Source organism: Schistocerca nitens, chromosome 1 (assembly GCF_023898315.1).
Source record: "Schistocerca nitens isolate TAMUIC-IGC-003100 chromosome 1, iqSchNite1.1, whole genome shotgun sequence".
NCBI lineage: Eukaryota > Metazoa > Arthropoda > Insecta > Orthoptera > Acrididae > Schistocerca > Schistocerca nitens.
The window spans coordinates 320,670,737-320,686,532 of NC_064614.1; the positions used below are offsets into that span (position 1 = coordinate 320,670,737).

The window sequence follows — 15,796 nt, forward strand, 5'->3', positions numbered from 1 at the left end:
CACAATGTACATAAATGACCTTGTGGCTGACATCGGAAGTTCACTGAGGCTTTTTGCGGATGATGCTGTGACATATCGAGAGGTTGTAACAATGGAAAATCGTACTGAAATGCAGGAGGATCTGCAGCGAATTGACGCATGGTGCAAGGAATGGCAATTGAATCTCAATGTAGACAAGTGTAATGTGCTGCGAATACATAGAAAGAAAGATCCATTATCATTTAGTTACAATATAGCAGGTCAGCAACTGGAAGCAGTTAATTCCATAAATTATCTGGGAGTACGCATTAGGAATGATTTAAAGTGGAATGATCATATAAAGTTGATCGTCGGTAAAGCAGATGCCAGACTGAGATTCATTGGAAGAATCCTAAGGAAATGCAATCCGAAAACAAAGGAAGTAGGTTACAGTACGCTTGTTCGCCCACTGCTTGAATACTGCTCACCAGTGTGGGATCCGCACCAGATAGGGTTGATAGAAGAGATAGAGAAGATCCAACGGAGAGCAGCGCGCTTCGTTACAGGATCATTTAGTAATCGCGAAAGCGTTACGGAGCTGATAGATAAACTCCAGTGGAAGACTCTGCAGGAGAGATGCTCAGTAGCTCGGTACGGGCTTTTGTTGAAGTTTCGAGAACATACCTTCACCGAGGAGTCAAGCAGTATATTTCTACCTCCAACGTATAAGTCGCGAAGAAACCATGAGGATAAAATCAGAGAGATTAGAGCCCACACAGAGGCATACCGATAATCCTTCTTTCCACGAACAATACGAGACTGGAATAGAAGGGAGAACCGATAGAGGTACTCAAGGTACCCTCCGCCACACACCTTCAGGTGGCTTGCGGAGTATGGATGTAGATGTAGAATAGATGCTGTACAGCGCCAGGCTTGTAGCTGGTGGCCAAAATCGGAACTAATTTTTTTCCAACGTAAATCGGTTACTCATTAACGCTCTAGAATATCTACCAAGTCTCATTGTCATACGCTAATTACATCCACATTCAACCTCCGTGAGTAGCTGCACTTTAATTTTAACCATGCGGTATTTAAAATAGTGGACTTAGCGTCTGATGAAGTATTATTATATTTAAAAAGATTAGTTATATCTAATGACCTGCTGCTAGATCTAATGACCTGCTGTTCGCGGATAGTTGAACGGGAAGAAAACTGAAAATTTAGCAAATTGTCTTCAGTCTCTAGAAATTCAGTTGACTTGCATTTTACTTAGAAGCAATAGAGTAATCCGCCTGCGTTCCTCACATCGTGATCATCATGCAAGCATCAAAGCATCGCATCACTTTTGTTCTTTGTGGAAACTATGTTAGAGCCATCCTCATGCCGTCTTCTTTTACTTCTCATTATCTTCTCATGGCTGGGGTTAGCAGCCGTACAGAACTTCTTAAAAATGATATTCGCCATCGATAGCAAAAGTTTTTCCCACAATTGCACCCATTGAGATTCATGTTACGGAGGCCATCATTTGTGTTATTTTATGTAATTTACATCGTTTTTACTACTACGCAGTCTTGCGCTCATTTGTTGTTTCTATATGTTTTCAGATATTAGGCTCGGATACGACGATAACATGTACATATCAGAGGATTTTAATGTTAGACGTGGGCTGAAGCACAATCGTCTGCAGCGCATCCTTTGATGACGTACTTAATTCCGAAATTGAAGTTCTAAAAATAAAAGATTTCTACGGTAACTGACGAATAAAACTTCTTTTTAAAAAATCTTTAGTTTTTCATTTAATTTTTATTTTTGTTCCTTCCGTAAAGTGTAAAATATGGTGAAGAATCCCTGTACAAAATAAGTGTGTGCCACAAGGAACGCTTCATCTTAGATTTGAAAATATAGTGTTTATTTCTGAAACTTTCTGCTGGAGGTCTTTTTAAAGTGAAGACTATTTCTTGATTCAGGGAGTGCAAATTTTCACCTATCTTGCTTCCGTGACGAATTACATGTACAACCAAGACACGGCTCGAAGCTTTCAAGATATCAGAGAGTTATTAAGTATAAAAAACTTCGATTGTTTTACCAAAGTCGGTGCTAACTCGAGCGTATAGAGAATAAGTCGTATAAGCATAAGGTCCCTAGGGCGAATCTACGACTAGCTTTCGGTTCTTACTTTTAAATTCTGTACTTACTTTCAAGTAACTACCGAATGTTACCTTCAAACAGTCTTATACTGATCTATTTCCTACTTCATCCGTTGATTAATGAGATGACTTTCCGTTCACGTCCGCTCTTCATATCGATATCAGTAGCCTATGTAAGAACACGTCACTTTCTAAACAGTAGGAATAATAGACATATCCAACAGAACCTCCCTCTACAACATAAACTTTTTTTTTATTTTCCATATAGATTTTTTAATTGGAATTCTATAGTTCGACCATACTGACGCAAGTTACGTGGAAGTCTCACTTACACTTTGAAAGGCATTAATTGTGATTGTTCTGCTGCTTTTTCATTGTAATTGGAATTTAGAAACACCATACATACTTTAGAACCGTGCTGATATAAAGCATATACGTACGGGCGCTCCACGACCTCTGCCTTGCTAGGCACCGACGTCAGTCCTGGACCACAAAGATTTAATAGCTGAGATATAGCCATTTGGTGGATAAGGAGAGCCTTTTGGTGAATTCATGTGGCTAAGTTCTCGGTTAAAGGCACGGTCTGACCGCCATGCACACCTCGATGTAGTGTTTCAGTAAATCAGTTACAAGATTCTTAATGCTCAAAGTGGTAAAACAACATATAAAAAATTTAAATCATTTCTTGAAATCTATTCAGAAAGGCAAGGCCAACATAGGTAACTAAAGCGTAAATGTGTGAAACGTTTTTTCTCGGGCTAATTCACATTCGTTTCATAAATAATTGCATGCCTTCATCAGTACAGTCGAATTTGCATATGTGAGAAAACTTAAGTTCAACTAATCGCCAGTGTCCATCATTTTCACCTCCAGAACTCTCTGTTACTCGCAAGATAGAGACCCCAGTGGAACGCGTAACTAACAAACTAACCACCGATAAAAATATTCCCGCAGATGAACCATTGTTACAAGAAAAAAGCCACAATTTTGCACAGAATTAGGAATGCAGAAATTTGTCGCAAACAAGGCTTCACTAGCAGGTTTTTTGGTTTTTAGGAAAGCGTCAGAAGAAATCAAATTTGTGTATCAAGATGCACGTAATTAGTAAACTGAAGACTACCAATTCATTTAGTAGGGCAAAATGCAGACAAAACTAAGAGTGTCGGTGAAGCTGATATTTTTTTGAAATTTCTTCCTAATACAACCTATGCATTTGCATGGGAAGAGAGTGAGAAACATTTTCAAAGTACATTATCAGTGGAATAGAAGAAGTAGTTGACATTTATTTGAATAGTGAGAGAATTACTTTATAACTTATTACAGCATATCTTAACTTACCACATCTACGCTCTGTCACTCTTTGCTTCACAGAAAATGCACAGATTCGTTCGTTCTTGCCCGCATCTCGGTCTCGTGAAGTATCGCTAGTGCACTATGCAAGGCGGAGGATGAGGAGAAGAGTGAGACAGAGAAAAGCTTCGCATTAACCTTGCAACTATTGTTCCCTGTCACACTGACGGTGTCTGAATGGCCGTTACGATAACTACGTTAGAAAGCAGTACTCAAAGAAGGAGTACAGTTACTAATAACTGATTTTAAATAGAGGGCGCATTAGAATACATATAGGTAAGCATGGTTAATACGCACAATTATAAAATAGTAAAATTCTTACATATTGACGGACGACGGAACGCATGTCTTTAGCGCAGAATTTCTTTATTGTGTTCTAATTTCAATAACATTTCCAATTATGACGAGCAAGCCCGTTTGCCAGATGATATCAAACGACGTGAAACTTTTGTAGCTTTCAATGCTCCAGTTGTTCTTTTCAGATTGCGTTTTCTTTCACAAATTAATTCGAAGCGTTAAGTTCTGAAATATGAATGAACGATTTAAATCGAAAGCGTCGCGTGATTTCACTGTTAATTAGGAGACCTGAAAAGAGTTACATTTTATCGCTGTTCGGAATACGCGGGACTGCACTAAAGTTTCCAGTATGAGGTGGGTTTGTCGTTGACTGTCACCAACGTTCCTTCTACATCTACATATGCACTCCGCAAACCACTAAACACGGTATCGCGGATGACTATACACTTCCTTGTGCACCCCGATCTTTCTTCTCTTACACAGCAAAATATTTTACGTCGTTGGTCACAAACCTAAATTGTTACTTACGTAACTTAACATTCTGGTCATAGTGCCCGGAAAGTAATATGATTACTTTAATGTCAAATATCTTCTGGTGTTCTGTTGTATTTTATAGTAGTAATTACTTTTATTGTTCAAACTTGCTTTCAATATTCAAAAAATCATCAAAGGTGCCCCGTTTACAACATTGAACTTGTCATTAGCACTTATCAACTGTTCGAACTATTCATTGTTTCTGCTCAGTCTGGATTTTGAGATTGAACTCTCTATCATTCGTGATGAGTCTGAATTGCGACGTCAGGGCGATTACATCAAAGATTGATGCTGAGTCGAAAGAATCAGTAAATACTTCAGCAGACTAAGCACCACTTTCCGAGTTAGATGATCATGTCAGTAATGCGCCTGAAAACGAGTATTCTGATGACAGTGACTACAGTCCGCAGCCTGTACAAAATGGTGTACAGACTCCTATTTCCAAAATTATGAACGTTGAATGGAAACTGCAACCACCAGCACAACACGGCCCCCTACCCACTTCGATCGTAATCTAGGACACCCCATGACTTACCTGGTACGGCAAGTAGCAGTTAGTAAAAAGCTCATTTGAATGGTATTTTGTACAGTACTTCAGAATGAGGTAACAGAGATGTTAAATATTGAGTGGCAACGAGTTTGTGGTCAACAATGGACAAACATTAATAAACATTGATGATTCTGTTTTTCACGCATATTTTAGACTTTTATTCCTTGCGGGTGTATATCGATCACAAGGGGATTCCAGAAAAAGATTGTGGAATAAGGATACTGGGAGGAACATATTTCGAGGAACAATGTCCCTTGAAACACTCTGTAAAATATCGAGTATATCACGATTTGATAAGAAATCCACGAGAGAGGAAAGGCGACGTAATGATAAACTTGCCGCATTTCGTAGCAGCTGGGAGAATTGGTTATAAGTATTCCTTAAGCTGTATAATTCAGGAGAAACTGTGAAGGTTGACGAGCAATTAGTAGCATTCAGAGGACGTTGTTCATTCAAGCAGTACATCCCAAGCAAACCGGCAAAATATGGGATCAAAATCTGTACTTTTCGTGACAGAAAATCTTCATATGTACTGACAGCCCAAATTTGTACAGGAAAGAAGAGAAGAGCGGCACCAGAAAAAAATCAGGTAATGAAATTCCTGATCTCGCCTCTGATTTGCGAGGTCAGAATATAACATGTGACAATTTTTTGCATCATACAATGTAGGACAGCTGCTCCTGAAAATGAAACTTACAATGTTAGGAAGGATACGGAAAAATAAGCCAGAACTTCCCCGAATTATGACCAACAAAGAGTTTCAGAGCTCTTCATTTTACTTTACGAATGACACTACAGTGGTCAATTGTATTCCTGAGACAAATAAGAATGATGTACTCATGAGCACTCTCTCCCATGATGGTGAAACCAGTGACGGTTGATAAGAAGCCAAAAATGGTTTTAGATAATAAGTCAACGAAAGGGGCTGTACTTATGCACGATCAGCTAACAGGTACATATACATGCAAATGAAAAACCAATAGATGGCTCATGACAGTTTTTACAGCATTCTTGATGTTGTTGCTTAGTGCATATGCCTTGTGGACTTAGATTGTAACAACAAGAAATCCTACTGATTGTGCACGCTGTAAGATCTGTCTTTCAAGCAATGATAATAAAACAATCATGTTGAATGGGAAATGTAATAAACTTATATGTATACCAAGTGTCACCTATTTGTGTTCAGACTGCGATGAGTAAGAAGGAAAGGAAGTCATACAGATGGACAAACTGATCGATGATGGATGTTGAGAATGACTTTTTGATGGACCTGTCTGTTTTTCTCATTTACTATTATTAACAACATATTGTAATACAACAATAATGTTGATGGCTTATAGCTGTGCAAAAAATATTTACAAGTAGAAATTTTATGCAGCATTTTATTATGTCAAGTCACATTGACCCAAATAGTACCTTTGTACAGTAAAAGTGAACAGATCAGCAGGCATACATAAATCGAGTCTCAGTAATGGAATTTGTATGGAAGTTCGCTAGAGGCAAGTCATTTTGTTGTATACAGGTTGCTTCCACTTAACTGCTTATGACTATATTAAATTGCAGTTTTCAACATTTTAGCATTAAAGACGTACATTTTGTCGTTTTCTGTCATTAAGACTTTCTTCGTGTTTCCCAGAGACGTATCTTCATGTTCCTGTATGTAAAGACATTTTTCTCCTGCTTTACAACTCTCTCTCCTTTGCCTTGTCCAATTTTTCTCTGAGTACGACATGACCTCATAATTTTTCAATTCTTCATGTTTTCTCAGTTTCAATATAGTTAGTAAGTCATATGTTGCACGAACAATTTTTATGATTATTTGTAATGCTGTGTGACAAGACATTTTATATTCATATTACATTTTCATATGTAAATATGATTACATGCTGACAATTTACAAGATGTTTTAATGCAGATATGGATTGGTACTCCTTGCCACCAATTTGTACATATTGCATAAATGGATATTGTTCTATGAAATGGAATGGATTGTCTAGGAAAAATTTTTTAAATTTGTTTTCGAATGTATCTTTGTCCTGTGAAATGTAGCCAATTTACAAGATAAGTAGTCAAAATCTTTGGTGACTACATTGTGCACCACTTATTGTGCTAAAGAAATCTCAATGTGAAATAATAAATGTATTTTTCTTCTTATATTGTAATTATGTACATAATTGTTCCTTTTGAACTTACGTGGCTTATTTACAGCAAACTTAATGAGAGAATACACATAATGTGAATCAGGAGCCGAAATGCCCGACTGAAACAGATGTGTGGGGAGCACATATTATTTTTAAAGTATGCTTTTTCAAAATGAAAACTTTCTTTTTTAAAGATGAGTTACCCAAATACATTATTTCATAAGTCATTATTGACTGAATCTGAGGAGAACATGTTAACTTACTGATAAGTCTCTTCCCAATGTTGGCAAAGATTCGAAGTGAAAATGTGGTTGAACTGAATTTTTTTGGACTTCAAAAACGTTTTTTTATCGGTTTAATTCTCATCCATCTCGACAAATAAAAATTTTGGAGTTTCCACTACGATTTTTACTTTTCCTTCATGTGCTACATTTATCATTTGAGTAGCACATTTAGATGTACAGAACTGAATATCTTGTGTACTTTTGTAATTAAGAGACCATTTTCAGGAGATCAGTTAATAATACTTTTAAGAACATTAAGTACTGTTTCTTCTGTTGCTATATGTAATGACTGATTGCAATACTAGTGCCATCTACCAAAAGAACGAATTGCCTAGATAAGTCACAGGAAAAACACATCTGGTGTTATTTTGATATATCATGCTGGCAAAATTTGGTGAATGAATCTGTAAAATCTCAGTCTCTCAGCTGAGTCAATCTTCTGAAATCAGAACTATGGTTTGTTAAGAATATTGTTGTTACTCAAGTAGGTTACTAGTCTGGAGTATATCACCACAGAATTTTTGAAAACCTGTGGAAGTAGTGAAATAAGTGAATAGTACTGACATCTCTTCTGCCAATTTTCGTATTGAGGGGTTTAACAATAACACATTTCAATCTCTCTGAAAAAATGGACAGAGTTACAGAAGCATTACATATTTCAGACAAGTTACAACTTATTATATGGAAACAAGTCTTTAGTGAGCTGTCTTAAACATAATTAATTCCAGATTTTGTTAAATTTTTTAAAGAATATATAATTTTCTTAATTTCAGAAGGAGAAGTTGGTGAGCATCTAAATGATTGATTTTTATGTGAGTCGCTTATTCAACAAACTGCATTCATTTTCCTCTTGAACTACTTGCCCCTACATTTTCTACTACATTTAAGAAATAATTATTAAACATTCCTGCTATGTATGGATCTTTCACAGCCCTTGCATTTAAACTGATAGTGATGTTATCCCATTCTGTGACCTGTTGTCTGGATCTTTACTAGTCGTTGGCAACATATATTTCCCATTTCCTTTTCAAAGAACCTTTAATACCACAAGTGTTTTTTTTACATAACTTTTTGATGTCCTTTCTGACTACTTTATGAGGAAAGCTATTTTCAAAAAATGGCATGAGTTTATAATGGAATAGATTATAATTTATATTAGCATATGGTTCAATAATAATTTTGTATCAGTTCATCTCATGCAAACTGTTTTTAAGAACGTTTGTCATGGAGTCCTCAATTATTTCAACTTATTTGCACTGTGGGAAATCTTCACTGTAAGACACTATCTTTTTTATCTTAAGTAACTGTGCATCATGATCAAACAGAGCATACAATTCTTTTCTTTCTTCGACCTTCATCACAAAATATTATCAGAGTTCTACTGCCTTTATCAACTATGTTGAAAGTTAATTAATGACATCAAATTGAAGGATGTAAACACGATTTCCAAATAATTTTTCCTATCAAAATCATTTATAAAACCTAAATTTAAATCATTGCAGGCTATTAACTGCTTGTTGTCTGACAGATAGGAACTCTTACGTCTTTCAAAAACTTCAAAATTTCCTAGCGGGATGTATTTGCGATTATGAATAAAAGTGAATTATTTTCATCATTAATTCACATGCAAAGGCCTCAATATGGTTATCTCTACGAATCTACTTGTTTCAATGTTTCTGAATTTGTGTTCTGCCTGTATATGTGTATCAGTTCCTCCTCTTCCCATATAGTCCCACATAAGTAAGATGGCAGAGTTATTTTTATACTTAATTTCTCTGGTGTGGCGCGTGACCCCGGACTCCAACCGCGTGCTGACGTAGTCGACGCCGTAGAGCTGCTACTGCCACAGCTCTCGCGGCAGACTAGAGACACGATGCGATATAACGTCAGTCCCCGTAGATTAACGGGAGAAAACACCTGAAAAACTTCCGAAAAGGCGTTCCTCGCGTAGTCGTTGTATCTCAAATACAAGTCCGCAGCGTTTCCACTTATGCGAACTCGTATGATTGATGGTTTTTATTATTAATATTGTATTGTTAATTGCCCACATTTGCAGTAGTTATTAATTCTTCTCTCGTTCGCATAGCATACACCACTGATTGCGAGGAAATATTTTAGTTAACAGTTTTTTCTTACGCTGTTGTCTCGTTGCTATGGAATTGTTGTGCTGGTATGCAGCGAGATCCAGAGATACTCTTTGATTCAGTCTTTGTAAGATTGCGTCGTAATACGAAAATATTTTAAAGTTCACTTCTCAACTAATGACGTGAATATTTGCACTTCAATGAAATAGTCTTTCATGAGAAGTCGTTGATTTAGACATTTATCAAACTATTTAATGATGTAGTCCACACCGGGTATTTAACTGGTAACGAGCAGTTTATTGTTATTTTGTCACTAAATACTTATAACTTCCGCACCACATGCACACGGAATAGTTTAGTTAAGTCAGTCCGATTGAGTTATAGTTTCGTGGCATTTACCACAACGCAACACTTTAGCGTAATTGTTTTATCTTCATGATGTCGTGTACTTGAGTCCTACTCAAGACTAATTGCGTGTATTCTTTCATAGAATGTTCACTTCTCCTTAAGGTCCAACTAATTTAAAGTCAAGTCCAATGTTCACTAATTCCGTTATTAGATTTTAATTAACCCGCAGTGCACGGTTAAATGAGTCTATCTGTTCCTGTCACAGTTCACAAAATCAGTTTCTTAAGCCGAGAATCCCGTCACGCAACAAACACTTCCAAACTCGAAAACAATCTCGTCACGATTCGCAATCTCAATCATTCAGATCAGAACTGCTCTCGTACGTCTGCACTGGATGAGTTCTAGCAAGCGACTTCTTCTGTGGAAGATCATTGTAGGCGCATTGAATTTCTTCGTTGCGCTTACAACTCTCTTCCACATAAAAGTTATCTCTGATGACATTACTTTGGACTTACCTTTTGAGATATTAATTTTACATTTGTCACATGGATATTTGTCCATTGCTGAAATACGATGTTTCTTCTTTCTCTTTCGCTAACAAATATGCTCAGTAGTGTACAATGTAGTTGTTGACAAAACTCTATCGTCTTAGCCCGTCGGCAAAGATGTCGTAACTGCCAAGATAACTTTTCCTACTTCATGTTCTTTCTTAATTGACTTTAAGGTGGTCGTTGGGGCGTTACACTGGACCTGTGGTTATGTGATGTTTGGTAGGCACAGAATATCTATTTTTTAGAGATCTAATTTCCAAGAAGATAAGAACCTATGTAAATGTAACTTTTACTCTATCGTGTTAGCCCGTCGGCAAAGATGTCGTAACTGCCAAGATAACTTTTCCTACTTCATGTTCTTTCTTAATTGACTTTAAGGTGGTCGTTGGGGCGTTACACTGGACCTGTGGTTATGTGATGTTTGGTAGGCACAGAATATCTATTTTTTAGAGATCTAATTTCCAAGAAGATAAGAACCTATGTAAATGTAACTTTTACTCTATCGTGTTAGCCCGTCGGCAAAGATGTCGTAACTGCCAAGATAACTTTTCCTACTTCATGTTCTTTCTTAATTGACTTTAAGGTGGTCGTTGGGGCGTTACACTGGACCTGTGGTTATGTGATGTTTGGTAGGCACAGAATATCTATTTTTTAGAGATCTAATTTCCAAGAAGATAAGAACCTATGTAAATGTAACTTTTACTCTATCGTGTTAGCCCGTCGGCAAAGATGTCGTAACTGCCAAGATAACTTTTCCTACTTCATGTTCTTTCTTAATTGACTTTAAGGTGGTCGTTGGGGCGTTACACTGGACCTGTGGTTATGTGATGTTTGGTAGGCACAGAATATCTATTTTTTAGAGATCTAATTTCCAAGAAGATAAGAACCTATGTAAATGTAACTTTTACTCTATCGTGTTAGCCCGTCGGCAAAGATGTCGTAACTGCCAAGATAACTTTTCCTACTTCATGTTCTTTCTTAATTGACTTTAAGGTGGTCGTTGGGGCGTTACACTGGACCTGTGGTTATGTGATGTTTGGTAGGCACAGAATATCTATTTTTTAGAGATCTAATTTCCAAGAAGATAAGAACCTATGTAAATGTAACTTTTACTCTATCGTGTTAGCCCGTCGGCAAAGATGTCGTAACTGCCAAGATAACTTTTCCTACTTCATGTTCTTTCTTAATTGACTTTAAGGTGGTCGTTGGGGCGTTACACTGGACCTGTGGTTATGTGATGTTTGGTAGGCACAGAATATCTATTTTTTAGAGATCTAATTTCCAAGAAGATAAGAACCTATGTAAATGTAACTTTTACTCTATCGTGTTAGCCCGTCGGCAAAGATGTCGTAACTGCCAAGATAACTTTTCCTACTTCATGTTCTTTCTTAATTGACTTTAAGGTGGTCGTTGGGGCGTTACACTGGACCTGTGGTTATGTGATGTTTGGTAGGCACAGAATATCTATTTTTTAGAGATCTAATTTCCAAGAAGATAAGAACCTATGTAAATGTAACTTTTTACTTATTCCTATAACATTCTAATGAAATAAGCTAACCTCACGTTTCCATGCACTCTTAAGCATTTTGTGGAGCTCTTCTTGTATTGTAATTTTTTTCACAACGGAATGCCTGAATCGTGAATCTAACGCAGAAAAAGTACCTTACCGCTCTGACATCAGTAACCACAGGGATTTTGCATTGTGTGAAAGTGAGTCCCCATACATTTTCTGGAAGAAGCACAGTCGATGTATATTTCTCTCTCTTATTCAAGTGTAGGTTACGTTTAGCATATCCTCATCCACCAACTTTAGCAACAAGCACTACAATTATAAGAGATTTCATTTCATTCGGCAGCAGCCTGCTCCAAGTCCGTGCTCACACAGTTCACTGTAATGTTGACCCAGGGCTGCTCATGACGCTGCAGGACCTCCACTCACACTTGTGTATGCAGTCTCAGTATGAATCACAATGAAGCAATCAGGAGTCAAGCCATTCATTTGTCTGCAATCCTAGGCAGCATAAATTAAGAATGGGGGTTAGATCCCAACGTCTCATTTAAGCAGCATAAATTAAGAATGGAGGTTAGATTCCAACGTCTCATGAATTAGGTATTAACAGATATTTGGAATAGTAGGTCAGTTTCAAAAATATGGGAAAATTAAGTGGTTCTGGTCTAATTAAGAACAAATGGTGAATTCTCCTGATCTGTCTGGTGTCTCAATTATTGCTCTGCTTCACTCGGTCTGTGTAAGATCAAGTGCAGGGTTACTTGTGTTCTAAAAATGAAAAGAAAGCATTCTCATTGTAACGGAGAATATTAATGCCAAAATGGGGAATTTCAACAAAGGCGTGCAACAAATTGTAGGGAGGAATGGTATCAACAACAAGAACAAAGTTATAGGAAGTCGTCCAAAGTAGCATATATGTCCCACATGGTCAAGCAGTTCGTTACTACCTCATATTTATTCATCTCGTTTTTCTAAGGGATAGATATTACCAGCAAATAGTTGGTATGTCTCATGCATTTTTCATTCAAAAGAATGTTTACTATAGTAATAAATGTACTTTTAGAACCTATAAAAGCTAATTTTTGTCCTAATGTCACCGTGTGCAGGTTCTAGTGGGGAACGGCGACACGACCACTGTGGTAGAGCGACGGCTTCAACCTCCGGTGATAGCAACCAGGGTGCGAGTGGTGCCCTTCAGTGAGCATATGAGGACCGTCTGTATAAGACTCGAGCTGGTCGGATGCAAGAACACAGGTACACGGAAGTCACTTGTTCGTTCAAGTTTTTTTTTACACGAAGGAACAATAATTCTTTCTTTCTAAACACAAGGTTTAAGAGCCTATACTGAAATTATCCTCCTTCCTCCTCCTCCTCCTCCTCCTCCTCCTCCACCTCCTCTTCCTCGCTCCTCCCCTCCTCTCTTTAGACAATAACATCCTTAGAAGGGAGCCGTTTGAGACATAATTTAGTTTATTTATTTATTTATTTTTATTTACCGTATGGCAACAACAGCAAACACTGACAAGTACATTAAGTTTAATTTTACATGTATGTCTAGTGAAGTATTTACAGATACTTCAGTTTTACTTTTTGGCACTAATTTTATACACATTTTTAAATTGTGAAAATTACTAACTTAATATTACTGACTACTTTGACTCATATAATTGCAAGTTTAAAAAGGCATATACATTTAATCATAGTTCAATATCTAATGATTGGAGCCGACTAACAGCAGAGAGTGCGACGTGTAGACAACCTCCAAGATGTTGTACCGCGGGCAACTGACTGCTAAGGCAGGACGGCGAAAAGTCTACACTACCAGCAGCCTTACTAGATGAGCCTCTCGTGGCTTCTCAAGACAATAGCACAAGATAATTTAGTTGTAAAACCAAAATGCGATCCGGGAACTAGATTTAAATCTTCCGATGCAGAACATCATAGTTCAAGAACGCACTGCACATAAATTCTTGCTTACTGGTGCAGAATCGTGTGCACGTACTTCAGGTTAGCCTCTTTGTCATCTCTACTGTGTAACGAGAAGAAAATGCTGTGAAGAGTACGAAACAGAGTTCCTATCCTTGCGAACGACCTGCATCGCACTGCTGGACTGATATTGTAATTCGTACTCCATTCATCCAGTCATTCATTCGTTCTCCGTAAGTTCCGGAACGAGTAAAATATCCAAGTATCCATAAAAATTATAAAAATGTATGTATGTATGTGTGTGTGTGTGTATATATGTATGGTCCACATATCCTCCTAAATCACATTTCAACCAAATATGGTACACGTATCATTAACTGCGTGGAAAGAATCACTGTAGGGGTAAGAACTACCTATCTATCAAACGGATGGGGTCTGGGGATGAAAGTGCAGCGTAGCTCATACTTTAGTCATCCAGTGAGAATGAGAGCACTTGCAACAAACTACATATCATTTCAAACCTTTACAGTACTTTTTGTCGTTGACGATTCCACTGTAATAGTGAAAAAAAAGTATATTGCTACCTACTTTTTCGCTGTTCGTACAGTAAAACTGTCACATGAATGAATTTATTACTGATTTACTACTAACTGTATTGGTAACACATTTTGCAAAAAGGTATTCACATATACCGCATAATATTCAGAAATATTTCATCATTGTACAATATTTATTTCAGGAGATACGACGTCATAAATGACTACTGCATCAGTCAAATTTAGAACACACATAAGTTGCAGTCTGGAAAGAATTTTTGTAGGGATAAAAACCACCAGCCTCGTATTGGTGTGTGATAACTTGGAGAGAGAAAGGTAGGACAAGAAGCTGGACAGATACCGAGGAGAAAGGAGGAATAGGCACATATAGAATGAGGACGAAATGGACAGGGATTTATTTCAGGAGATATGACGTCATAAATGACTACTGCACCAGTCAAATTTGGAACACACATAAGTTGCAGTCTGGAAAGAATTTTTGTAGGGATAAAAACCACCAGCCTCGTATTGGTGTGTGATAACTTGGAGAGAGAAAGGTAGGACAAGAAGCTGGACAGATACCGAGGAGAAAGGTGGAATAGGCACATATAGAATGAGGACGAAATGGACAGGGATAGGGAAGGGGAAAATGGACAGAGACAGGAGAGGAGGAGATGAACGGAGAAGGGAAAGAAGAGGATATGGGCAGAGTCAAGAAAAAGGAAGAGAGAGGCAGAGAGACAGGGGGAGGGGAGATGAAGAGACAGATGTAGAGGGGGAAATTAACAAAGAAAAGGAAAAGGAGGAGATGGACAGAGAGAGGTGAGTGGAAGAGATGGACACCAAAAAAAGAGGAGGAGATGAACAGGGAGAAGGAGATGGACAGGAGGAGGAGGAAATGGACAGAGAGAGGGGGAGGAGGAGATGAATAGAGAGAGAGGTGGAGTAGGAAGGAGATGATGAGTTAGTAGAAGTATGGTACTCAGCTAGTACAATAATAAAAGAGAAGCAGCTCTTAAAGCTAACTCTACACAGTGTTTAAAACTGAAGTATCACTTCACTGCTGTATACTATCTGTACCTTGACGGCAGTGGATCTATGTGCTCTTCCTTTCCGACCAAGACAGGTGGCGCAGTGGTTAGCACACTGGACTCGCATTCGGGAGGACAGCAGCTTAAATCCGCGTCCGGCCATTCATATTTAGGTATTCAATGATTTCCCAAAATCGCTCCAGGCAAATACTGGGATGTTTCCTTTCCCATCCTTGAAACAGTCCGAGCTTGTTCTCTCTCTCTAATGGCCTCGATGTCAAAGTACGTTAAACTTTAACCTTCCTTCCTTACTCTTTCTGCTCTGTAGGAGAGACAGCACGCCCTTTCCCCGCACCTCGCTCGCGGGTTCCTGTGTACTCCTGCGCGCAATACCCCAACACCGCGCTGCAGGAACTCTGAAGTGCACAGTTCCATACAGAGATTTTAGTGTCTTTTCGTAAACTGGAGGATGGGCGCTGACGTAGAGCTTAAGGATTATACCGGGTGATAAAAAAGTCAGTATAAATTTGAAAACTGAATAAATCACGG

At 37.9% G+C, this 15,796-nt stretch overlaps 1 protein-coding gene across 3 annotated transcripts in view; it reads left to right on the top strand.

Annotated features, from left to right (window-relative positions):
* Positions 1-15,796, top strand: part of LOC126248524 (discoidin domain-containing receptor 2-like) — an 891,455-nt gene that overhangs the window by 646,490 nt on the left and 229,169 nt on the right. For all 3 annotated transcript variants that reach the window (XM_049949580.1, XM_049949588.1, XM_049949595.1), the window contains exon 5: positions 12,861-13,008. In XM_049949580.1, the coding sequence (XP_049805537.1) occupies positions 12,861-13,008 (148 nt within the window). The remainder of the gene's footprint in view (positions 1-12,860; positions 13,009-15,796) is intronic.